Source organism: Ursus maritimus, unplaced genomic scaffold (assembly GCF_017311325.1).
Source record: "Ursus maritimus isolate PB19 unplaced genomic scaffold, ASM1731132v1 scaffold_1, whole genome shotgun sequence".
Taxonomy (NCBI): Eukaryota; Metazoa; Chordata; class Mammalia; order Carnivora; family Ursidae; genus Ursus; species Ursus maritimus.
The window spans coordinates 32,158,140-32,185,221 of record NW_024423343.1 but is presented as its reverse complement, the minus strand read 5'-3'; the positions used below and the strand labels follow the sequence as shown (position 1 = coordinate 32,185,221).

The following is a 27,082-nucleotide window of genomic DNA, read 5'->3' as shown; positions in this document are numbered from 1 at the left end:
CAGGATCACGCCCTGAGCCGAAGGCAGATGCTTAACAACTGGCCACCCAGGCGCCCCTCCAAACTCATATTTTTATCATCAAGTAGAGTAGGAGTTAAGATTGAACTTCATTGAATTAAGTGATACGTTTTAGGAGTTAGTAAGTTTCTGAAGTGATTTTTTTTAAAGTTGCATTAAAATTAGCAATGAATGTAGTAAAATTAACCAAAATTTCCATTTTCCCCCTCTAATAAGTTGAATTTGCTTAATAACATTATTGGCGTTTGCACAAAGTTCATTTTTAACTCTAACGCATCTCTTCTCAGAGAAGGTAAGGACTAGAAAATAGAGTAACTTGAAAGATAAATTTATATAACTTGAGTTTTGTACACTTGATACGGCAAACATCTTGAGTTTTTTGAGTGCTCATAGCCAACCAGAGATGAAACACATGTGCATCATGATAGCTGTGACACTGGTATTCATGTTTAATTGAAACTTTCAGACCGTGGAACATGAAAATATTATGAAGTTACGGGTATGGTTTTCTTTTAGTTTGTTCTTTCTCTAGTGGAGAAAAGTACCACTTTGAGATTGTATACTTTTGAGGTCATTCCTCCATCCGTGCAACATTTATTAAATATCTACCATATAGCTCGTATTGTAGTACTCATTAGGGGATGTAGTGATAAATATTGGGGCTTGCCCCCCACCAAGTTTCAGATAGAAGTAAGATATTATTACACAGTGTAATGAATGTGTTGGTAGTGTTTGGGAGAGTTCACACTGATACAGAAGGGGTATTATCCTTGGACTGGCTCTGGAGCCATCAATAAAGGCTTGTCGGAGAAGTGGCGTCTAAGCGGATCCCCGAAAAAAATCATGGCTCCAGGTAGATAATAATAGTAAGAGATTAGGCTAGAGAGTTAAATAGAGCCAAACCTAAAAGTCTTCATGTCTGATTTGTTAAGAAGTTTGGACTTTGTCCTAGAGGCATCCGAGAACTATTTTTTTAAATGGAGGGGATTGATTTTAGTAGTGGTATTATGAGTTCAGAGTAGAAAATGAATTTGGAAGAGGACAAGATTAGAGGCAGGAAAACCATTTAAGAATAGGGTTTATAATCCAAGTAAGAAATGACCGTAGCCTAAAATAAGGTAGAAGCTATAGTGCTGGAGAGAATGAACAAACCTGAATGATATTTAGAAAGCAGTAATTAGGGGTGCCTGGGTGGCTCAGTCGGTTAAGCATCTGCCTTCAGCTCAGGTCATGATCCCAGGGCCCTGGGATTGAGCTCTGCATGGAGCTCCCTGCTCAGCGGGGACTCTGCTTCTCCCTCTCCCTTTGCTGCTCCCCCTGCTTGTGCTCTCTCTCTCTGTCAAATAAATAAAGGAAAAAAAACCAGTAATTAATAGTTGAAGTCTATTAGGTGCTTACAATATGGCAAACACTCTACTCAGCTTTTGGATGTATTGTTAGCACTTAATCCTCATTTTTGAGGTGGGGCTTGTTACTGTCTTTGTTTTACAGACAAGAAAATTAAGGCCCGGAGAATTTAGGAATCTTGTTCTAGGTCATAAGAGACAGAGCTAGTATTAACCCAGGCATTTTGACTTCAGAGTTTGAGTTTTTAAAATCTATGTTAGCTGATGATTGATGAGAGGGGAATGATGGAGAGATAGGAGTGAAAGAGTAGCCAATTCTAGCCTTTAAAACGTGAGTTAAAAAATACATCCACCTGCCTCACACCATGTACAAAAGTAACTTAAAATGGATCAAAGATCTAAATGTAGGAGCTAATACTAAATGCTCTTAGATGAAAACGTAGGCATAAATGTGGGGTTGGATTAGGCAATGGTTTGTTAGACATGACACCAAAAGTACAAAGGAAAAGTAGATAAATTGGATTTTATCCAAATTAAAAACTTTTATGCTTCAAAGGACATTACCAAAAAAGTGAAAATATAACCGACAAAATAGGAGAAGATATTTACAAATCATGTTATTTGATAAAGCACTTGCCTGTATATAGAATATATACAGAATTCTTGTGGCTCAGTAATAAAAAGATAACCCAATTTAAAAATGAGCAAAGGATCTAAATAGAGAGTTCTCTGAAGAAGATGTACAACTAGCCACTAAGTATGTGAAAAAGATGCCCCCCATCATTCCCTGTTCAGTAGGGAAATGCGGTTAAGAATTCCAATGAGATACTACTTTATATGTACTAGGACGGCTAAAATTAAAAAGACTGCTAAGTGTTAGGATGTGGAGACATTGGAACCCTTAATATATTGCTGATAGGAATGTAAAGTGGTGCAGCCACTTTGGAAAATAGTGTGGCAGTTTCTCAGGCTAAACATAGGGTTACCATATGAGTCAGCACTTCCTCTCTAAAGTATGTACCCAAGAGAATTGAAAACACGTGTTCACATAAAACCTTGTACACACGAGCGCCTGGGTGGCTCAGTTGGTTGAGCATCTGACTCTTGGTTTCAGCTCAGGTCATGATCTCATAGGTCATGGGATTGAGCCCAGTGTTGGGCTCCATGCTCAGCACTTGAGATTCTCTCCCTATTCCTCTCTCTCTCCCTCTCCCTCTTCCCTACCCCGTGTTCATGCATGCTGTCTCTCTTTCTCTAAAATAAATAAATTTAGGTGTGCCTGGTTGGCTGAGTCAGTTAAGCGTCTGCCTTCAGCTCAGGTCATAGTCTCAAGGTCCTGGGATTGAGCTCCACGAGGGGCTCCCTGCTCAGTGGGGAGCCTGCTTCTCCCTCTTCCCCTCCCCCCTGCTTGTGCTCTGTCTCACTGTCTATCAAATAAATAAAATCTTTAAAATAAATAAATCTTTAAAAAAACCCAAAACTTATACACAAATGTTCATAACAGCACGGTTCATAAAATTTGGAAACAACCCAGATGTTTATCAACCGGTGAATGGATAAATGTAGTGTATCCATACAATGGAATATTATCCAGTCGTGAAAAGGGAGTCCTGATGCATGCCGCAGCATGGGGGAACCTTGAGAACATTATGCTAAATGAAAGAAGCCAGACACAAACGAACACATATGATTCCCCTTAAATGTCCAGAATAGGCAAACCTGAAGAGACACATTATAGATTTGTAGTTACCTATTGCCGGGAGGCTTGGGTGGAAATGGAGTGACTGCTAATGGGTGAGGGATTTTTTTTTTTTAGTGTGCTTCTAAAATTAATTGTAATGATTGTATAACTCTGTTCAATAATCATTAAAAAAGCAAAAGTTTTATACTTTAAATGGGTTAATGGTATGATACTGCGAATTATATTTCAATAAACTCTTATAAAAAGTATCTACCAACCAACATTAAAAACAAATACATAAAATACAAATATATTTGTCTGGAAATAATAGATGGTAGAAACCAAAAAGTAAACTGGGGGGTCATATAACAGTATAGAGAGTGAGTACAGATACTCTGAGGTCAGACTGTTTAGCTTAGATCTGGGTCTTGCCACTTGCTGTTTGAAGTTCCTCAGTTTCTTTGCATTATAATATCTGTTTGTTGTGTCGTCCTAAGGATTAAATGGTATAGAATATTATAAAACACTTAATGCAATTCTTGGTGCATAATAATTGCTCAGTAAGTCTTAGGCTGTTTGAGGTAGGATCTAATATAAAAGAAGTAATCAACCAGTTGGGTTTTTCGCCAGGCATTTCTGCCAATTTCATATTGAACTTATTTTTAAAAGCTTTTATTTTTTAAAATTTTGGGCTATATTTTATCTTGTTTTTATTTATTTTTATTCTTTTTTTTTTTTTAAAGTAATCTCTGCACCCAGCATGGGGCTCTAACTCATAACTGCAAGATCAAGTGTTGCATGCTTTACTGACGGAGCCAGCTGGGTGCCCTAAGCTTTTATTATTAAAAATATCTATATGCTTATCACAGAAATTTTAGAAACAAAAAATACCAAATAGAAAAATTATATCTTTTTTTTTTAAAGATTTTATTTATTTATTTGACAGAGATAGAGACAGCCAGTGAGAGAGGGAACACAAGCAGGGGGAGTGGGAGAGGAAGAAGCAGGCTCATAGCGGAAGAGCCTGATGTGGGGCTCGATCCCATAACGCTGGGATCACGCCCTGAGCCGAAGGCAGACGCTTAACCGCTGTGCCACCCAGGCGCCCCAAAAAATTATATCTTAATAAAGGGTTTTTTTTTTTTTAAATCAAATAGAAAAAAATCATCCAGAGTCTCATCCTCTAAAGACATTTTCTTCTGGGTTTTTTTTTTTTTCTTTGCATTTCTTGTTGAGATCATACCATATTTTATTCTTTATATATATTTTTTGGTATTTGACATGGAAAAATGTTATTACAGATGCTTCAGGAACATTTTTAACATTTCACATTCTGTAGAGCATTTCCCAAATTTCAGCCATTTAGTTGGGTCCACTATCTTGCTTAAACCTTTTTCTATATTTTTACTTTTCTAGGTATAGATTTTCCATTATTTTTTTTTTTAAAGATTTTATTTATTTATTTGACAGAGATAGAGACAGCCAGCGAGAGAGGGAACACAGGCAGGGGGAGTGGGAGAGGAAGAAGCAGGCTCATAGCGGAGGAGCCTGATGTGGGGCTCGATCCCGGAACGCCAGGATCACGCCCTGAACCGAAGGCAGACGCTTAACCGCTGTGCCACCCAGGCGCCCCAGATTTTCCATTATTTGGTTAAGAAGTTTGAGTATTTTGGGGGAGGGATCTTTGATTTTTCTCTTGATGGGTTTCCAAGTTATTAAAATTTTTTGTTTGTATTTTATTTTATGTAGACTACTTTACTGGAGAAATTCCTTTAGTATTCCTTAACAATCAAGCGACAGTATTGCTCTTCTGATAGTAGTATAGTCTACAACCACTAGTTAAGAAGAGGTCTTTTTCTTGGGCTTACGATGGATTTATTACAGTTAGAAAATAATTCTCACATACTCTTTTGAGTGGTTCTTTCCCTGGAAATTAAGGAGGGGATTATTTCTGATGAGGAACAAATGCTGCCAAGTTTCTTAGAATCTTTCACATTCATTGGTTTCCAAAATTGACAAAGCCCTCAGATGCTTAAAATGTCATATTTTTAAGGAGTATTTCAAGAAATACTCTCATTAGAAAATATAGCCAACACATTTCAGAATTGTTTAGGGATTAGAATCAGATGTTAGTAACAGAAGAGTGGGAGATGCTGGCATCTTCACAGCCACATAAATTAATTTAGAGGTGAGAATTAAAATATCATGCAGGTGTTTTCTGGCTGGCTGTTACAGCCTCAGGCAAGAAAGCTCTCCCATAGGATTTTCTTACTTCATATGGGCTGGGGACCCTATAGTTTTGTAGTGGCCTAGGTGGGTTTGAGAGCAAAGGGATAGTGAGGTAGAAAAGGAAAAAACTTTCATCTGAGGAATGAGGGGCATTGCAATTTAAAAATGAAATTTGCTGCTCTGCACTGGAATCTTCATATGCCAGTCTGGGATGTGATTGCTATTCTTAAATATTTAAAGATTTTACCACTTAGAAATCAAAAGAGTAGGTATTTCTGCTATGTCTTTTTTTTTTTTTTTAAAGATTTTATTTATTTGACAGAGAGAGAGACAGCCATCGAGAGAGGGAACACAAGCAAGGAAAGTGGGAGAGGAAGAAGCAGGCTCCCAGCAGAGCAGGGAGCCCGTGTAGGGCTTGATCCCAGGACTCTGGGGTCACGCCCTGAGCCAAAGGCAGAGGCTCAACGACTGAGCCACCCAGGTGCCCCATGCTACGTCCTTTATTAAAGAGTGTAGCTGCAGCTTAGAACTAAGAGATGAACACCAGGTGAGAACAGTGATTGCTGGAGGCCAAAATGAAAGTAATTTTACGTGACAGGGCAGGAGGGATCAGGGCCACGCGGAAGCCCCTATTCAAAAGCCCGTAGAATAGGAAGGCTTTTTTTTTCCTGATGTGTTCCATTTTTTTTTTCTTCTTTTACCATTCCAAACATCAGTTTTCTCCTCCCTTTTGTTATGTTGGGTTCATATTTGTTATATTCTGGCACATATTTCTCTCCTAGATCTCTGCTGAATTGCTGAACAGATCTTTTTCTATCCTACTTGCCTCATTTAACTCTGTATTTCTTATCTCTATTCAGCTACTGCTTCAGTGGGTATTCTTCCCATCTTTCCTAACTCCCTGTTGTACAGTCTTATCCTTACAGTTTGATAACAGGTATTTAAGTTGTAACGTAGATTGATCTTAGAAGATTCAGTACTGGCCATACCTTTTGGTAGACTTTTCTTTCTTTGTTGGCTAACTCTCAGTTTTTATTTTATTTATTTATTTAATTTTTAAAAAAGATTTTATTTATTTATTTGACAGAGACAGCCAGCGAGAGAGGGAACACAAGCAGGGGGAGTGGGACAGGAAGAAGCAGGCTCCTAGCAGAAGAGCCTGATGCAGGGCTCGATCCCAGAACGCCGGGATCACACCCTGAGCTGAAGGCAGATGCTTAATGACTGCACCACCCAGGCGCCCCTAACTCACAGTTTTTAGACAGAATTTGATCTTGTTCTGTTTTTTAAGATTTTATTTATTTATTTGAGAGAGAGAGAGAACGGGTGGAGGGAGGGAGAGGGAGAAGCAGACTCCGTGCTGAGCAGGGAGCCCGATTCAGGGCTCAATCCTGGGACCCTGAGATCATGACCTGAGCCAAAGGCAGATGCTTAACCCACTGAGCCACCCAGGTGCCCCAGGCAGAATTTGATCTTTAAACTGTAATGTATGTAAAGACATGGAGAATGTAAATGGAAAAATAAAACTTCAGAATGGTGATTCTTCTCATTAAAATCCTTAATTGATTGGAAAAATACTCTGATTTGAAGAGAAAGAAACAAAAAGTTGAGAAAACAGATCCTTGTTCTTGATGTTTCCAAGGGACAGGGAGAGGAGAGATTTTACCTTAGTACCGTGAAGAACTTTTAATCTTTCAACACTGTCTAAAGATGATCTCTCAGTTAATATAACTGTTATATTTGCACATACTGATTTATATTTAGACTTACAAATTTTATTACAGAAACTTCTATAGATACGGGAAAAATAAATTATACACACATACACATAAAATTCCCTAAGAATCCTTGGAATGAAGCATGGAAGTTTAAGTATAATCATTTTTTTAAATTTTTAGATATTTTAGAGTATGGTTGGTTATGTGAGGAATGCAATCAGAGGCCTATTACCTTCCACTTCTGGAACAATAATAGTATGTTTAACAAAGAAAATCTTGCCCAGGCAGTTTGAGTGGATTACTTTTCTTCTAATCATATAACTAGTTAAATCAATTATAATTGAACCTTTGCCTCATTTACCTAAAATGCTGTGTTGACCTTAGGGAAATGGCAGTTTTCTTTCTTTCCCTTCTTTTCTTTCCTTTGCTTGAAATAGACTAAATTATTGATAAATACTTGCTGCTATTTAGATTATATTTGAGAAAAACTTCTTACCAACTGTGTAGGCATGACTTCTTAGCTACCTTGACAAGCAGTAATCAGACATACAGTTGGTTATGATACTGGCAGGTTTCTGTGTATGTGCATTTTCCAACATAACAGCCAGAAAACTTAAGCTTTTTGTTCTTGTGATATTTATGGTTCTAACATCCAAGAAGGTCAACATTTTTGCAAAAACCTTGTCAAAGCATCCTTCCCTTTTAGTCTCCCCCTTCATATCTGTAACCTATCAATTATAAACCAAATGCATATCTGGAAATGGCATCCAGTGCAAGCTGTTATTTGTTTTATGGTGTTGAGAAAAGAAAATTAAGCTTAGAGTTGAGTATCTTTCAGTTAAAAAAAAAAAAAACTGTTAAATATGTACCAACTCCTAAAACCTTTCTTGGTCTGTACCCGTGCTCTGCTATTGTTTCCTGACACAGGAAGAGTCCAGGCATAGGTAGGATGAGTGCTTGACAGAAATGTTATAATATGCTCTCCACTCAGACTAGTGAGCTGTAGATTTCTTTTAATCTCTGACTGCTTTAGTCTGAGTCCGTTTCCTGTCACCTCACTATTTCCTTTCTTATATTGGATCAGGTCCCCATGCTTACATAACCTTAATTATTCCCTTACAGCCTCCATCTTTAAATAATAGCCACTTTGGGGTTAGAGCTTCAATATACGCATTTTAAAGGGGACTCAGACATTCAGCTCATAGCACCAGCCTTGCTGAGTAAGCATCATGTCTGATCTAGACTCTTTTAGGCAGTGGCAATACACAGATGCCTAAGAGGCAGCATTGCTTACTCTTGGGCCCCGAGTCTCACTTCCTCTGCATGTGACATGGGAAGCACTGCAACCACCTCAGAGAGCAGTCTTGAAATTGAGATGAAAGGACATGTGGCGTCTGGCCCACGGCAGATGGGTGCTCTGTACACAGTAGCTACAACTTTTATTTTGTGTTTTCCCTATTATGCATTTTATTCTTAAAATAATAATTTCTTTTCTTTTCACAGTCTTTCTCAAGTATCATTTTCTTCTAATCTCTTCTCATTTCCCCCATTTTTAGTCCCTCTGTTCCCCAGTCTTCTCTCCGTACCCTCAAACTTTTCATATTATCTATTCTCTTTTCACTTCCATCTCTTCTTTCTGTCCACTCCAGATTGAAACTTCCTCTTGGCTTTTTTCTCCCAAATTTTCCAAGGAGGGAAATTTGCTTTTTCTAAGGATTGTTGTTGTATTATGCTTATTTTTAAAAAAATTTATTTTTAAAGGTGAGCAGGAACAAAAGAGTGAAATAAGTCAAGCAGTGGAGAAATATAGGTTTAACATGAAGTTCTATATCAGACAACAGGGTTATATCCATTGAATGGAAACTAGTGATGATTAGAGGCCACCTTTGTCCCCTTGCCCACCTTCTCCTGAAAGAAAGGTTTTTCAAAGAAACCCCCCTAAAGGAAGGATGGGTTAATCATATTTCTTTACTCAATAGCAGGACAATAGGCAGGATGATCTTCTGGCACGCTATTGCTATTAACTTCAGCGGATATCTCTCTAATTCTCATTTCATATTTTACTTTAAGTATCTTGTCAGGAAACCATGTAATATCCTTTAATTATGTAATCAGTTATTTCTTTTCAAAAGTAATGCTGTGCCAGTGGAAGAAGAGGAAAATGAGTTAAATAATTTTCTTTCCTTAACAAAACATATTAAAATCATCACAGTGGAAGTATAAATAATTAAATTTCACAGGAAAGTTATCCTCATTTCTACAGTCTTGCTGCTATATGTGGACTTTGGGACTGATTTTGTTTTTTCCAACCAAAATATTTTTTTCTGCTAAATCACCTTTTAAAAAATTTTTCCCTGGGGCGCCTGGGTAGCGCAGTCGTTAAGCGTCTGCCTTCGGCTCAGGGCGTGATCCTGGCATTCCGGGATCAAGTCCCACATCGGGCTCCTCGGCTGGGAGCCTGCTTCTTCCTCTCCCTCTCCCCTGCTGTGTTCCCTCTCTCGCTGGCTGTCTCTCTGTCACATAAATAAATAAAATCTTTAAAAAAAAAAAAAAAATTTTCCCTGGAGTATAGATAATTGTGGCACTAGAGGACTTTTAAGTTCTAAAATCTGAACTCTGTTACAATCATAAAAGAATTTCTGAGATTGACATTCTTTCAGTATTTTCCTTTATTCCTGCTTTCTTTACAGTCCTCATAGATGTGAATACACTTTTGTAATTCTACTTTGGTTGTCTGGAGTTTGGGCTTTAAATAATATTTTGTGTCTACCAAGGAGCATGTTTGGTTACTCACGCTTTTTGTGAGGCCTGTAAACTTAATTTTGATTTATTTTAGAGTTATGAATGTCAACGGGAAGTATGCTTCAAACTAGAGAATTTAAAGGTAACATAGTAAAGCTCTCTTCTTCCTCCTCCACTGCTTTTTCTTCAGGCTCCTGTTCCAAAGAGTGCACTTATTCCAGTAATTCCTATCACCAAATCAACAAGCTCTCGGTTCCGGAATAGTGTGGAAGGATTGAATCAGGAGATTGAAATAATAATTAAAGAGACTGGGGAAAAGGAAGAACAACTTATAGTAAGTAATTTTATATCTTAAAATTGTCCTTCCGCATTAACTATTCTCTAATTCTTTAAAAAGTTACAATTTCAGTTTCCGTATTTACTTAATGTTTCTTCTTTTTCATTGAGAGAGAATGAAAATTTGTCTCTCTTGAAAAACTTCAACCTTAGCGAGTGAAAAGTTTTCATTTCTTTGCATCTCCGAGAAACAACTGATGCGACTTAAATTTAGGTCCTTGAACAGAAACTGCTTTTTGTTTATCCGTATTTAAAAATCACTAGACTGGATTTGCTATAACTCCATGTAACAAAAGTTTAGATTACAGATTTTTTGAGGAGGGAGGGATATGACTTCAAATACTTTCGAAGCATGAATCTGCCTGTTCCTTATTGTTTGATTGTGAATTACTATTTGTTTGACTTTATGATCATGAAGTGTAGTTCTGCATGCCTGTAATACACATAAGACATGGGGCACCTGGGTGGCTCAGTTGGTTAAGCGTCTGCCTTTGGCTCAGGTCATGATCTCAAGGTTCTGGGATCGAGCCTCGCATCAGGCTCCCTGCTCAATGGGGAGTCTGCTTCTCTCTCTCCCTCTGCCCCCCCCAAATAAATAAAATCTTCTAAAAAAAATATCTATAAGACATAAGAATGATTCCTACGTAAGACACAATGAGAAAATTCCTGTTTATATTTAAAAGCATGTCACAGAGTATATTTAAGCTTTCATTCTTCAGTGAAATGAGGAATTGGGGAGTTTGAAGTAGTATTTTATTGATGCTTAAGATAGCCTCTCCATGAAGATTGAAGATTGGTTTAGCTTAGAAAAACACAGCTCCCCACACCCTCTTGTCCATACCGTGTGATGGGAGTAACCCCCTGATGTAATAAAGGTAAATGAACCAAAGGTGTACAGGGAGCTGGTTTTCCTGCCAAGTGAGCCACTCAAGATTTCCTTTGAATGTTCTTCTCGATTTCCCCCTGTAATTACCTTTGCTACCATTAACCTTTCCCTTATTTACAAAGGTTTCTTTGGAAAAACTCTTTCAGGGGGATGTATGTGGGCAGAGGGAGAAGGTAACAGGACCTGTCATCAAGTATCATTAGTTTACACAGTGGATAACCTTTTCTTCTGATACAGAACCTAGGGTTATACCTAGATTTCTCCTCTTTTCTCCTTTACCATGGCAGTTCTTCACAAGTTTAAAAATATTTAGCACATGATAACTAATTCATTGTGATTTATCATTCAGCAAGCATTGACCACCTGTCATGTGCCTAACCCCCAGTCTTTGCATATGCTGCTCAGTGTTTAGTAGGATGGTCATATTAGACAGGGATGTCACTTATGGAACAGCACAGAGGCTTTTTTCTCTTTAGGCCTAATGAGGCATTTCTGATCTGTGAGTCATCTGGAACAATAGGGGAACGTTGATTTTGGGTGCATTCGTGGTGAATTTTGAAATCGATGACAAATATACATATGTTTTTAAAATTTTATAACAGCCGCAAGATATTCCAGATGGCCATCGTGCACCTCCCCCCCTCGTACAGAGAAGTAGCAGCACACGCAGCATTGACACGCAGACCCCCGGTGGGGCAGACAGGGGAAGCAACAACAGCAGCCGCTCTCAGTCTGTGTCCCCCACATCATTCCTCACCATCTCAAACGAAGGTAGCGAAGAAAGCCCTTGTTCGGCTGATGACCTGCTTGTTGATCCCAGGGATAAAGGTACAATGCAGGAGGAATTTGTTACCAGATAAACGAGCACCACCTGTTGTATCATTCATTCTCTTCACTTGTAGTAGCACACACACACTTAAGGCTACGAAGGTAATTACTTTGACTTATGGTCTTAACATAGATTTAAAAAAATTGAAGTATAAAACCGTAAGTTTTACTGTGGTGCTCAAGTGATGGTCTAGTTGGGTGGGTTTATGGACTTTTGTTTGTACCTTTTTCTTTTTTTTCCTTTTTCTTCACTTGTTAATGCAAGTTCCTTATTAGTGAGAAACATTCTTTTTGGTATAAATGAACATTTGTCTTGAAAAGCACTTTGTTCTCTTTCACCTTAGTTGTCTTGTTTTTACTACCTTAGTATTTTTAATTGAACTTGAAACCTTCAAATTAATGTTTTTTAGAATCTCTTTTTGTGAAATTTCTAACAAGAATTAAGCTGATTTATGTCAATGCAAAATGAGTGTTGAAGGCAATTCTGTAGTAAAAGTTTGGAAGGCTTACTTACAGTACTACCTATGCAACTTAAAAGGTAACTTGGAGACTTAAGCTGTTTGAATATTAATTACTAATGTTCTTGCCTTTTAAAACAAACATGACCTGTCATCTGTCTATATCAGGGCAATATTTTGTTAGCCTAACCCAAGTTACTCTGTGTACTTGAGAGAAATAATATATTTGTAAATTCTGCCACTCAGTTTAGTAATTTATTTAGAACCTCCTACTCACAAGTGTGTTGAATGTCCTAAAAAGTTATAATTGGCCAGTACCATCCATCACCTAAATTATTGAGACTGTAACAAATGCAAAGAACATAAGATTTACTGAAGAAGTCAGTTAAAGCTTTGGGCAGTTGTAAATGTTATTATTTGGACCTTTTTTTACCAGCTTCTAGCTTAAGTAAAATATGGCTATTCCAGGCCAACACTCTTCACCAATTAAATCACAACCCCTGGGGGGTTGGATAAAGGTACCAATAGTTCTTAATGCTCCCAGGTGATTCCGGTGTGCACCAAGGTCTGACACTTAGAGAATTAAATCCTTTGGTTGGGCTGTGTGTTTCTTACAAGGAATCTGCATAATTAACTACTTTTATACTTATTGTTAGGATTAAAAGGAATGGTAAATGCAAACTATTTAGCACAGCTCCTGGTACTTAGTGCTCAGTCAAATGTAACACTGCCCGCCCCCCTTAAAAAACATGGCTATTAAAATCTGCCCCTTGTTTCTCAGACTTTCTACTTTAACTTCAGTAACAGGTTGGAACTCCCTGTTTTTTGTGTAATGCTTTATTTGACTTTAGGAGACTGGTGACTAGTTAGCTTCTCTGAATTTCTTTTATAAGAAAAGGGCCACAGTGCTACTGCCTGCAAAAATTTTATAGCTTAGCTGACCCAGTCAGACTGAAAATTTAGAACACTTGGGTAACATATCAGGAATTTTAAGTTAATGTAGAAGCTGAGGATATCAACACTGAACAGGAATGCCACAGTTAAAGAAGTATTTGCTTTGATAAGGTTAATTTGGAAAGATTTCAGAACTTCCTTAGACTTTGAAGGAAGTTTTGGCAACTGAATAGAGATGGACCTCTTAAGTATGGAGAAGTTCTTAGGCAAAAGGAAGCCTTTGGCGTACAATGCAAGATGGCTCCTGACTGCCTGGGGCAGAGATTTTCACTGGAGGAGCAGAGAAATCAAATTGAGAAATTCTGAAGGGCAGGCCAGGAGGGAATTTGATAAGCAAGCAGTGACGAGGCATCTCAGTTACATGTCCTGGGAAGAAAGGAACTGGCATTTGAGTCTGATTGCTGGGTATATAACACAAATAATGGAGCAAGATATCAGTGTTAAGTGCTGTGGATTAAGTGATATAGGCCTGAGCTGTAGGAATTATAAGTGGAAAAAAAAATTTTTTGTTTATGCATTTAGCAAACATTAATTATCTCCTCTTTAGCAGGTATTATGTCATGTCTTGGGGGGTGGTGTTGATGAATAAAACGCTGTTCTTGCCCTCAATAATTCATGGTGTGGGGGGAGGCCATGTGCAATTAACTATAGTATGACTGTACTTACGTGGTAGTAATTCTTAGTAATCCAGCATGCCATTTTTTGCAGAGAATGGGAACAACTCTCCTTTGCCCAAATATGCAACCTCACCAAAACCTAACAACAGTTATATGTTCAAAAGGGAACCTCCTGAGGGCTGTGAAAGGGTCAAAGTCTTTGAGGAATGTTCGTAAGTATCCCCCAAATAACTTTTATTATGAGAATTTTCCAGTAAGTTGAAGAATAGTAAGTAGATAATCATCCATATACCCACAACTTGGATTCTGTAGTATCATTTTGTTAATACGTGCTTTGTCTGTGCATGGTGGTGGTAGTTTTTGCTAAAGTGTATAGAAATAAGTTGCAGACATTATGACACTTAACCATAACTATAATTTAATATTTGTTTCCTCAAAGTAACTGTAATACTCCTACATAACCACAATATCGTTATCACACCAAACAAAATTAACAGCAGTGCTTAATATCAACTACTACCCAGTTGTTTTTCACATTTCCTCACTTATCCCCAGTGTGTCCTTTGTGGCTATTATTTTTGAATCTGTATATAGTCAACCTCACACATTGAATTTAGCAATATTTTTATTCAAGGTAGACCATCGTCTCACCTCTTGTGGTTTCCTTCTTTCAAGGGTTGAATTCCCTTCAGATTTTATGTACTTTTGATCTCTAGTTCTTTAAACAGTATTAGAAATATTTGGTCTGTCTGCATAGGAAATAGAATTCTATTACTTTGTAGAATCATGTTACTGTGATGAAGATAATGTAGGAAGCAGGACTTTAAATAGTGTCTAGTAGTGTTGGTATGTGATCTCCTATGCTCATATCTCTGCTGACTGGTACTCTAGGGAAGTACCATAATTTTAGACTCAAAATTTGCTCAGAATTAGCCTTAGTATTTTCAGTAGTGGTGGCTCCTTGCTTTGTAAGTGATGGCTACAGGACTGTAGGTATGTGTGAGACAGCAGATGAGGTAATGAACATTATTTGGGGGTGTGATGGTAGTACCAAGCCCTCACCTTCCAATCTCAGTATGGCTGCACGTCTAAGAGTCACCCTTCTGGCTTTTTCTCGCTTGTGAAACCTGAAACACAATGTGAAAATTGTTCAGTCTTCTCTGACTCAACGTCATTGGTCTTTTTCCTCCTTTATGAACATCTTGGAATGATGTTGAAATATGGCATCCTTTTGTTCCTCTGTGTGCTCCTCCTGTCAGTGCTTCCTTTAACCTAAATTCTGAATAATTTTACCACACAAAGAGCATTGTTTTTGAATTCCCTCAATTTCTATACTAGGAAATCCCAGCTGTCAGTCTCCTATCTGCTTTTGTGACAGTAATTGAAAATTCCGTTTTAGCAACTGCTCCCCCCCCCCTTTCCATTGCCTACTATGTTAGTCTAAAAGCTTTTTACTGGTGCAAGCTGAAAATTTAAGCGAAATTTCTCCAGATCTGTTTCACAGACTCCCTGAGTCATAATCATTTGGGGTATGAATTGCAACTACAGATTCCCAGGCCCCATCCCAGGCCTAATGCATAAATATGGAGGGTAGGACTGGACTATGCATCCCTAACAAATACCTCATATTTTTTTTTAATGATTTTTTATATTATGTTAGTCACCATATATAGTACATCCCCGGTTTCCAATGTAAAGTTTGATGATTCATTAGTTGTGTATAACACCCAGTGCACCATGCAATACGTGCCCTCCTTACTACCCATCACCGGTCTATCCCATTCCCCCACCCCCCTCCCCTCTGAGGCCCTCAGTTTGTTTCTCATAGTCCATAGTCTCTCATGTTTCATTCCCCCTTCTGATTACCCCCCTTTCTTTATCCCTTTCTTCCCCTACCGATCATCCTAGTTCTTATGTTCCATAGATGAGAGAAATCATATGATAGTTGTCTTTCTCTGCTTGACTTATTTCACTTAGCATTATCTCCTCCAGTGCCGTCCATGTTGCAGCAAATGTTGAGAACTCGTTCTTTTTGATAGCTGAGTAATATTCCATTGTATATATGGACCACAACTTCTTAATCCAGTCATCTGTTGAAGGGCATCTCGGCTCCTTCCACGATTTAGCTATTGTGGACATTGCTGCTATGAACATTGGGGTGCATATGGCCCTTCTCTTCACTACGTCTGTATCTTTGGGGTAAATACCCAGTAGTGCAATGGCTGGATCATAGGGTAGCTCAATTTTTAACTTTTTAAGGGACCTCCACACTGTTTTCCAGAGTGGCTGTACCAACTTGCATTCCCACCAACAATGTAGGAGGGATCCCCTTTCTCCACATCCTCTCCAACAATTGTTGTTTCTTGCCTTGTCTATTTTTGCCATTCTAACTGGCGTAAGGTGGTATCTCAGTGTGGTTTTGATTTGAATTTCCTTGATGGCTAATGATTTTGAACATTTTTTCATGTGTCTGTTAGCCATTTGTATGTCTTCATTGGAAAAGTGTCTGTTCATATCTTCTGCCCATTTTTTGATTTGTTTATTTGTTTCTCGTGTATTGAGTTTGAGAAGTTCTTTGTAGATCTTGGATACCAGTCCTTTATCTGTAGTGTCATTTGCAAATATATTCTCCCATTCCGTGGGCTGCCTCTTAGTTTTTCTGACTGTTTCCTTGGCTGTGCAGAAACTTTTAATCTTGATGAAGTCCCATAAATTCATTTTATCTTTTGTTTCTCTTGCCTTTGGGGATGTATCATGAAAAAGGTTGCTTTGGCCGATGTCGTAGAGGTTGCTGCCTATGTTCTCCTCTAGAATTTTGATGGATTCCTGTCTCACATCGAGGTCTTTCATCCATTTGGAGTTTATTTTTGTGTATGGTGTGAGAGAGTGGTCAAGTTTCATTCTTTTGCATGTAGCTGTCCAATTTTCCCAGCACCATTTATTGAAGAGACTGTCTGTTTCCCACCGGATGTTTTTTTCCTGCTTTATCACATATTAGTTGCCCAAAGAGCCGAGGGTCCATTTCTGGGCTCTCTATTCTGTTCCATAGGTCTCTGTGTCTGTTTTTGTGCCAGTACCATGCTGTCTTTGTGATCACAGCTTTGTAGTACAGCTCGAAATCCGGCATTGTGATGCCCCCAGCTTTGTTTTTCCTTTTCAACAGTTCCTTGGAGATTCGGGGCCTTTTCTGTTTCCATACAAATTTAAGGACTATTTGTTCCAGTTCTTTGAAAAATGTCCTCGGTATTTTGATCGGGATAGCATTGAAAGTGTAGATTGCTCTGGGTAGCATGGACATTTTAACTATGTTAATTCTTCCGACCCATGAGTATGGAATATTTTTCCATCTTTTTATGTCTTCCTCAATGTCTTTCAAGAGTGATTTATAGTTTCTAGAATATAGGTCCTTTACGTCTCTGGTTAAGTTAATTCCAAGGTAACGTATGGTTTTTGGTGCTATTGTAAATGGGATGGATTCCCTAATTTCTCTTTCTTCAGTCTCATTGTTCATGTATAGAAATGCAACTGATTTCTGAGCATTGATTTTGTATCCCGCCACATTACTGAATTGCTCTATAACTTCTAATAGTTTGGGAGTGGATTCTTTTGGGTTTTCCATATAGAGTATCATATCATCTGCGAAGAGAGACATTTTGACTTCTTCTTTGCCAATACCTCATATTTTTTATGTCCAGTTTGCAGATGCTGGCTTAGACTTTTCCATGAGAGTTCTTAAGACATGGAATCATTTTCTAAGTAAAAATGAAGTGGTCCAAGTAGACCTTTTTGGAGTTGAGCTCATTGATTTACTCATTGGTAGTTCAAATTGTCCAAATGCTGGGGTGCCTGGGTGGCTCAGTCAGTTAAGCACCTGACTCTTGACTTCAGCTCAAGTCATGAACTCCGGGTCTTGGGGTCGAGCCCTGTGTGGGGTTCACACTCAGCATGGAGTCTGCTTGGATTCTCTCTCCCTCTGCCCTCCCCCCCCGGCTTGTGCTCACATGCTCGCATGTGCTTTCTCTCTCTCTCTGAATAAGTAAAATCTTTTTTTTTTTTTTTTAAGATTTTATTTATTTATTCGACAGAGATAGAGACAGCCAGCGAGAGAGGGAACACAAGCAGGGGGAGTGGGAGAGAAAGAAGCAGGCTCATAGCAGAAGAGCCTGATGTGGGGCTTGATCCCACAACGCCGGGATCACGCCCTGAGCCGAAGGCAGACGCTTAACCGCTGTGCCACCCAGGCGCCCCTGAATAAGTAAAATCTTAAAAAAAAAAAACAAAAAAACACCCAAATGCAGAGAAATCGTTGATTGGCTCAAAAGCAGTTTGAATTCTTTTTATAAATGACTTTGAGTGAATATTTGTTGTGTAGGTTGGTGTCCTGTGGTATCTGCCTTAAACTCTTGGATTTGGAAAATTTCTCAGGACTTAATATCTGAGCTATGTATATACTGATACATTATTTGTATCTAAAGGGAGGGAAAAATGGATAGGGGTGCGTGTATATGGATGGATAGCTAGATCAAAGAAATAGAAGGTAAATTCTAATATCTTACATGTTTTATGGCATATCCATCTGTTATTAGAAGGTAAACTTACTCTTGAAAATGTACATAGTTTGTTATACATTATACTGATACAAAGGACGTGTAGCATACAAAAACTTATTTTTTAAGCATTTTCCTTACGTTTCAAAAACAAACGAACAGCAGTAACCTAAGAGTGGACTCCTTAGAGGTAATTTTAACTTTCTATCAATAAAACAAGTCACTCAAAGTCTAAAAAAATTAGTCTCTTTTGCCCTACCTCTGTCAAAATGAGAGCAAACCCCATTGGGCACACTAGCAACAAACAAACGTAGATAATTGGTCCTAATTCGAAATTTTAGCCTGATTTAAACATTCTTTGAAGAATATTTTTCTCTTTAAGTCTTAACTTCTGATTTAAAGGGAACCTGAACTGGGAATTGGACTGGGGTGAGGGCTGATCTCTGGTTTCTAGAAATGTATGTTTATTTACCTGAAAGAAAATAGGTGGTTGAATTTAGACCCAGAATTTAAACCACATTTTGTACTCTCAGTCTCTATATTCTTTGTGATACCGTACATACCATAGCCATGTCGTCTACACTTAGTCCTTTCTAAAGAAAGTCAAATATGCTATTTCTTTCATCAAACTAATGAATTCTTTGGTCTTAGTTACCTTAGATTCCTAGATATTATGGCCTCTTTGCAGTATAGAGGTATTATTAAAAATATAACATGACCCTCCCACTCTCCCTCCTTTCGATTATAAGTAACATGGACCCACCATTTTCTTTGCTGATAACTTATGGCTGCATTAAAAAAAAATAACACAAGCTTTTAAAAAAAAACAGGAAAGAAATCCTTGCATCAGTGTAAGAATACCTAGAATTACTATGCAGCCCATCCATCGGTTTTTCAGAAAGTTAGTTCTTAAACAGTTATATCTGTTTTGAGACACAATCCTTTTGGAATAATTTCTTAAGGAAAAATAAAAATTTAAAATTCTGAGATTTTTTTTTCTATTTATGGTTATTAAGTTGAAGAAAGCTTTGAAGCGTACGTAGTATTAGTACTTGTGGCTTCTATTAGCATAGGTATATACTGGTCTTCTACCCCAGTGGTGGATAATTTGTTTCTTGGGTAGTATGCTTCTAGAAAAATGTTAGAGGTCAGGAATGATTCCTCTTGTTAGGTTGGGGTGGCAACTGGAAAAGGGGACAAAGGAAGGTTTTTTTGTGTTTTTTTGTGGGTTGTTTTTTTTTTTTTTTTGGTAGGGGAGATTGGTGCTTTTTACGGTTAATGTTTTGTTTGATCTTGGTGTTAGTTTGATAAGTTATTACTGTTTATATTATTTTGTGTGAGATCTATTTTAATGAAAGCAGTAAGGAAGTTAAGTGATTTTTAACAAGATAACCTCAAAAAAAATTAACTAAAAACCTAGGCCTCATTTGTAGGAGAGTGTAAAAATTGGCTTTTTTCCCCTAAGAATGAAAGGTATTTCTAATAATTCCACCTTCAGAAGAAAATTCAAGCATTTTTTAATTATAGAAACCTAGCCTCAACCGCCTGTCTTCTTTAAGGAATTGAAAATCAAACTGTCATATAGTAAAAATTGGGAAGTGTGTGCCCTTCTTATCACTAATCTGTCCAAATACACTTGTGGCCCTAAAAGTACTTGACGTTTCCATTGTACATTGGAACAGTGCACCAGTAAAACATCAGTTAAATGATTGCTTTGTTCTTAAATTATTATATTTGTCAAAGCTGTCCTTGGGTAGTATTCGCTATTAATAAAATCTGCCCACAAAAAGCATTGTCTACTTGGAGCTTTTTGGGAGGGGGCACCATTCCCCAGGTCTGTTTATTAATTTTTTTTAAGCTTTTATTTATTCAGTTGTTAGCACAGGCAGGGGGAGCGGCAGGCAGAGGAAGAAGAAGGCTCCCCACTGAGCAAGGAGCTGGATGTGGGACTTGACCAGGACCCCGGGATCATGACATGAGCTGAAGGCAGATGCCTAACCGATTGAGCCACCCAGGTGTCCCTGTTTATTAATTTCTTGCAACTCAGCTCAGATGTTACTTCCCTTGTAAGCCTTCTTTCTACCTAATTCTCCCTCTTCCTCTGTGTCACAGGTTATCCATTCCCCTGTGCTACTTTAAACCTTTTACAAGCCATTTTTATCACATATATCAGACCCTTTTCAGGAGTTCTTGACCTTTTTTTGTGCTATGGACACCTTTGGCAGTGTGGCAAAGATTAGGGATGCTTGAAGTAATTTATAACTTCTCTGAATAACGTTTAAATGCAGAAAACATGTAAGATTACAAACGGGATTAATTATGTTGAAATATGGTTCTGTTCCCAGTACCTCCCTTCCCCCAAGAACTACATACTTAATCTGTCTCCTTGTAGATTGTTTCATTTTTGGGTCCCCAGAATCTAGTGCAGACTTGGCACACTTTAATTTTAATTTTTTAAATTTCTTAGGAGAGATGAGAACCATACTTTTATCACATGATCATATTACCTTTTCCCACCTGAATCTTGATTTACTTAAGTTCTCCCACCTTAATTTCTTTTTAATTTTGTGGCACTTCCATGTTACTTTAACAATTGAATTTTTAATATCTTTATTTTCACAGAATACTGTTAATACTAGTACCTCCTTTTCCAACCACTTGGGTTAGTTTTCAGGAGCACCTGGAGACAGGAGGGGACAGCGATTAGTTTTATTTTGATTTTACATTTGTTATGTTTCTCAGAAACCATCATGGTTAAAAAAAAATTGTCTCAGTCAAAGAGATTTTTAAGCACACTCGAAGAGAAAACTCATGCCTACCAAAGTTTAGTCATGCAGTGGTGGAATTTAGCAAAAGATGGATATTGCATGTCATTAATTTACTTGCCTTCTCCCTTCAAAATAGTATAGGCTTTGGAAAAATTGTAGTAGTGGAACATATTTTTGTCTTTAAACATCTAGAATTTCTTTTGCTTTAGGAAATTCTTTATTCCTAATGGCTGTCTTAGGACATCATTGCAATGAAGTGATCGTCAGCCTGAGCCACCTGTATGGTGCACTGGGCTCTCCAGGGAACTGCAAGCAGCAGAGATGAATGATGTCCTTTTGGCATTCTGAGATACATATTTTGAATTATGTGTCTAAATCCACTTTGGCCCATAGCATTTGAACTTTTTGATATAATTTCAGTGTTGTATTCATGTATCTGTAGGTTATCTGTTTAGAAAAAAAATAATAAAAGAACTTACTTCCAGTGATCTGTGACTTAAAACTACTGGGTTGTCTGTTCTGTGCCTAGGCCAAAACAACTCCATGAAATCCCCGCCTTTTACTGTCCTGACAAAAACAAGGTGAATTTCATTCCTAAAAGCGGCTCTGCCTTCTGCCTGGTCAGCATCCTCAAGCCACTCCTTCCCACACCAGATCTTACCCTCAAGGGCTCTGGTCACAGTCTGACAGTTACCACTGGCATGACAACCACTCTGCTGCAGCCGATTGCTGTGGCCTCCCTGTCGACAAACACAGAGCAAGACCGAGTCTCTCGAGGAACCAGTACAGTCCTGCCGTCAGCCTCTCTACTTCCACCACCAGAACCAATTGAAGAAGCTGAAGGATAGGCCACAGGGCTGTGTGGCCATTTTTCTGGGCAACTGAGAACCTCCTCAGATCATTTCATTGTGATAGCATCGCGAGCTCCCGGTTGGCTGTGAGGTACTCCAGCGTTCGGTTGTGACGAGTCACAGTATGGCTTCTGGAAGAAGGCAGCGCCCTCTGATGGCTTTGCTCACTCATGAAGGCCAGCCCTCCTTGCTTAGCCTGCTTTTTCTTAAAGCACTGGTTAAAACAAGAGAGGTCTCATTCTTTACTTTTGGAGGGCTGATATCACATCATTTTTTGTTTTCGAATTAAACTTCTTTAAAAAAAAAAACACAAAACTGATCCCTGCAAACATAATTCCTGAAGGGAGACATGAATGATGCTGCAAGAACCATCTTTTATATGAAAATGACTATTTTATAATACCAATGTTACATTTTCTGAAACGTAGCAAACAGGATGTTCAAAGATTCTTTGGTGGCCTCTTGTTTTTTGTTTCCCTTTCTAGATGTGTGCTTTTCTCAGCTGTTTTCAGCTTTGGGACCAAAGGGATTGTTGACATTTTCCCAGCAATCTTAATCTCATGACTATGTTCTTCTCCCAAACAAGAATTGATAGGTAAATGCATTGAACAAATATATAACAAGAGATAAAAAGCAATATTAATTTTTAGTACATTATGTGATTTATGTTTTTTGATGTCAGAAGTTTGTGCTTTGGGTGAAATACTTGTAAAACTGCTGTTTTCTTCACTACACCTGTACACATTTCACCATGTGGTCAGAAAAATTATAGTCTGGAGACAAGTGCTTTAATATGTTCTCACCCATCGTTGGAACTTGGTTGAAAAGTCAGTGAGCCAAAAGGAAACTACCCAGTGTTGATTGCTAGCTAGGAGTAAGGAGGCCCTTTGGTTCTCTACAAAATACTTACCACATGATCTCCCTTTATCATCACTGTATCATAGTTCCAAGAGGTCCTAAAATGACTGTGCATGGATTTCCTCCTTTGCTTTTGTGATGTTGTTGTCTTGTGGAATTGGTCAGGGTTAGTAGTTTGCCAGGAGTGTAATCCATTGAATAGCAATCTGTAGTCACAGAATCTTGCGACTGACATTTTCTTTACGGTGGTTGGCACTGAGATATGTTGCTTACAGATTTTGTTAGTTTTCCCTCCAGCATTCCACACAGTGGGAAAGACAGGCCAGGAGAGCTTTGGAGCATATAAACAACAGGGATCTTTGAAAAATCCATACAGTTTTGGATTTAGGCTCATCTTAATACAATCACTGCCAGTATCACATGACAACGGTATTTCATGTTTGTGTACGTGGTTGTGAAATTAAGGAGCAGCTCTTTTTAAAAATGAGTTTCAGCAAACAGTATTGATAAAAAGCATCCTTCTAAGATCTTCATATACTACCTATGATGCAATAATTTAATGTTCCTATACATATTATAGGGAGAAAAATTTTAAATACTTGTAAAAGGGATGTAGTTGAGAAGGTTTTAATATGTCAGTTTGTTTGGACATATACCATCAGAGGAAACCTAGTGGTAGCAATAAATCTTTTGAAAGGACTTCTTATACTCATGCACCTTTAAAACATCTAAGTAATTTAAATTATGCCCTGTAAAGTTTAAAATGGAGATGTATTTAGGCAAATTAGATAAATTCAAACATTTGAATAAGTCTGTGAGGTTTCAGTTTGTAGCACTGATGAATTTTGGTACCTTCTCCATCCAAAACTAATTTACTTGGAATTAGTACGTTGTGGCTTCTCAATCAGTAAATCTCAGTTATTCAGTATCTAAATTTTCTGGTTGGTTGGTTTCTTGGGAACCTTGATTCTTTGCCTTATTTGTTATGTGTCTTGACTTTACCATTTCACCACTGAGAACTGCTCTATCAAAAGTACAGAAGAAAAGGTAAAACTCATCAGGTGAGTTGGTATGAATAGTAGGAGGAGGAAGTTAAAAACAAGTTTTAACAAAAACACTCAGTTTTTGGATTACTTGAATTCCATTAAATCTGTTCTTTTCTTTACACTTATTTTCTTCTGTCCATTCCTGTAAAAATCACAAGGGTATTTTATAACTAAAATGCCACTTTATAAACAGTTTTCCCCTTTACTCTGTTGTGCATATTCGTGTAATCGCATCTTTCTGTAGAGTTTCATATATCCTTAATCTAAAGTAATTTAAAACCGGAATGGGAGAATAAGTTTAAGAGTTATTATTTACATAGTCTTATAAGTGGAACTTTTAATGTTTGGTTGTAAGGAGAATGTGAATTTTCAGGTAAATTAATTGTATGGCAACCAAACATATCCCTTGGGTTTGGGAGAAATAGAGCCTGAGATTTGAAAGAAAGACAAAAAGGTACAAGGTACAAAGAACTCTAACTGCCAGTGCCAAAGGGCTAATTTTTAAGCATATGAGCTTTATTGTAGTCTTGAAAAAATATTAACCATAGGTCCATTCAGCTCTTTTGCTTAACCCTTAGTTCACAGATGGCTGATTTTTTAAAAAATGGATCTACTTTCAAAAGAATATTTTCTAAAATTACATTCCATAATTATCTTGTTATTCCATAGAAAAGTGTACAGAAGATAAATTAGAATAGCTTCAATGGGAATATAATTTAAAGTTTTAAATAAATTTATTTCCATTGCAGTAAAAGAAATAGGTGGCATGTATATTTTGGCAAAAGGAGCTATTCTCTGTTTATTTACTTTGTCTTAAGTTTCTTAAGTTATTTTTTACTCTTGATTTCTTCCTCATGGTGATGAAAACATAAAAATTTATTGTTTCTGATCATGACTAAGTCTATTACTTGTCACGGCTTTTGTTAGCAGTTATATTTTTAAAATACCTATTCTGCCTCTTTGGTTAATATGATGAGCATGGATGCCAAAATTATTTTTGAACTAGAGTTTTCATTTTGTTTAAAATATTTCTTACTACTTCTGACAAGCCAAATCAGCCTTTTAGAAGGTGCTATTGCTAACTGTGGAGTAACTGGCAACAAGAAAGGCTTTTTTTTCCCCTCCTTTTTTTCTTTTTAATGGTTGGCTTTTACTGGAAAAGAAATATTTTTTAAAATGGCAGAATTTATAGCCTTCTCTATGTCCAAGATTAGGGCTGGGTTGTCAAGATTTTCTTCTGTTAAAGGAAATAAAAGAAAAATTGCCATTATTGAATTCAGTTTACTGTTCTAAAGATTCATTCCTTAACGCTTGGAATTTTGATGTCTCAAAACCAGACCAATGGAAGTGCTGAATTTGCATTAAAAAAGCTAAGAATACTTCGCACTTTAAGGTTTAAGTTTACTCTGCTTAAATTAATGATAAGCAGAGCAGTCCTGAACAATATTTTGTTTATACAATCCTGTTGAAGAATATAATTTATGTTTTTTTTGAAGTCTGTATCTTCCATCTGTTTAAGCTGTGTAAATCTTTTTAAAATGCAATTTTTAAAAATTTTGTTTTTCTAACAAAACTCTCCCAAAAAAACCCGCAGCATTTCCAACGGTGATAAATATTGTTATTATGTACTTATGTATTCCCTGTATCTGACACTTACTGCTGCCTCACAAGAAAATAGAACTTTTATGTTAAAAATAAAGTCTGTTCTTCTTGAGAGTTTTTTTTTCTGTGTACTTTTACGAATGTTGTCTCAATTCAGATTTTCTTTTGAGACAGTTCTAGCCTGAAATAACTTATATTCTTTTTCACAAATGTATAGAAAAATGAGTGTGTGTAGGTAGCAGGATATATAATTGTCAGTTGTTACTTCCTTGCTCTCTCTTTACTCGCTGTAGGACTTAAAGTACCTGATCTTTGTGGTAAGTGGTAAACACGCTGAAAGAGAATACGTGTTCGCAAGTAATTCATTCCTTCATCGACTGTTAGCCTGGTACAGTCACTTCATTTTATCCTAAGTACACATAGAGGATTTTTTCCTTTTGTTTGGTAATTCACTTTTTCTAAATCAGCTATGTTCTTCCATATATACAGTGGTTTATATACGCAAGGTAGTTGTTCAGGCTCGGGTTTAGTCAGTATGTACAGAACAGAACTAGTTAGGTATGCCCCAGTGAAGGCTGCATATGGTGTATATATAACACGTAGAAAGTAAAAAAGTCACCACAGCAGTCAGTCATAAAGAGTGGTCATCAAATTACATTGTAAAAAATTCTAAAAATTATTTGTGGGGGGAAAAGTTAACTAGAATTTGGGGATACCTAATGAATATATATTTACATTACAATGTAACGTAGCATCAAATGCAAAGAAAATCTCAAATTGGTTCCACATTTTCTGTTTTTTTTCCTCTCAGTCTTTCCCCTCCATCTTTAAAGAGGTTGAGAGGAAGAATTTTTTTTTTTTAAGATTATTTTAGAGCGAGAGAGCAAGCAAGCGTTGGCGGGGGTGGGGGGGGGAGCAGAGGGAGAGGAGAGTGAGAGATCTCATGACCCTGAGATCATGATCTGAAACCAAGAGTCGGTTGCTTAACCAGCTTGCGCCACCCAGGCTCTCTGAGAGGAGAAAATTTAGACCTTAAGTTGGGTGTTCCTCTCTTCTCGCATTTATTTGATTTTTTTTCTTTGATTCATTGAATTTTTACCACACCCTTAAACAAAACTTTTTAGGTCTATAATCTTCCCAACTTCAATTGCTTTTAAGTGGTTGGGTGTGAGATATAGTATCCTCTTCATAGCAGTTCCCTGTCAATATACATCAATATCAGTTTTTTTCTTTGCTAAGATAAGGTGTGCTTTTAAAGTCCCTTTATTTTAAAATTCTACTAGAACATGGTGCAATTATACAAATAGCCTGTGTATCTCTTTGGCTTAGTGTTTTTCAAACTGGGTCTTGAATGTAATGGATCTAGCCAATGTTTTGTTTTTTAATGAAGCAGAATAGAAAAAATAAGTATTCATACATGAGAGTATTATTTGTGTATAAAACTTTTGCTAGACATTAGGTTGTAATGTAAAATCAGTTTCGTACTGTGAGTCAGAATTTGTGTGCATGCCTTTGGGTTGGTCTGGTACTTAACACAGAGATGAGACTAGAGTCTCTAAGACATTGTTTCTAATTCCCTTTAGTAAGTATCTCCAGA

At 37.4% G+C, this 27,082-nt stretch overlaps 1 protein-coding gene across 1 annotated transcript in view; it reads left to right on the top strand.

Annotated features, from left to right (window-relative positions):
* FAM117B (family with sequence similarity 117 member B) overlaps window positions 1-25,597 on the top strand; it is a 74,668-nt gene extending 49,071 nt beyond the window's left edge. The window contains exons 5-8 of the mRNA XM_040641890.1: window positions 9,925-10,068; window positions 11,559-11,784; window positions 13,905-14,025; window positions 21,658-25,597. Coding sequence (XP_040497824.1) covers window positions 9,925-10,068; window positions 11,559-11,784; window positions 13,905-14,025; window positions 21,658-21,976 — 810 coding nt within the window. The 3' untranslated portion in view covers window positions 21,977-25,597. The remainder of the gene's footprint in view (window positions 1-9,924; window positions 10,069-11,558; window positions 11,785-13,904; window positions 14,026-21,657) is intronic.
* Window positions 25,598-27,082: the final 1,485 nt, after the last annotated feature.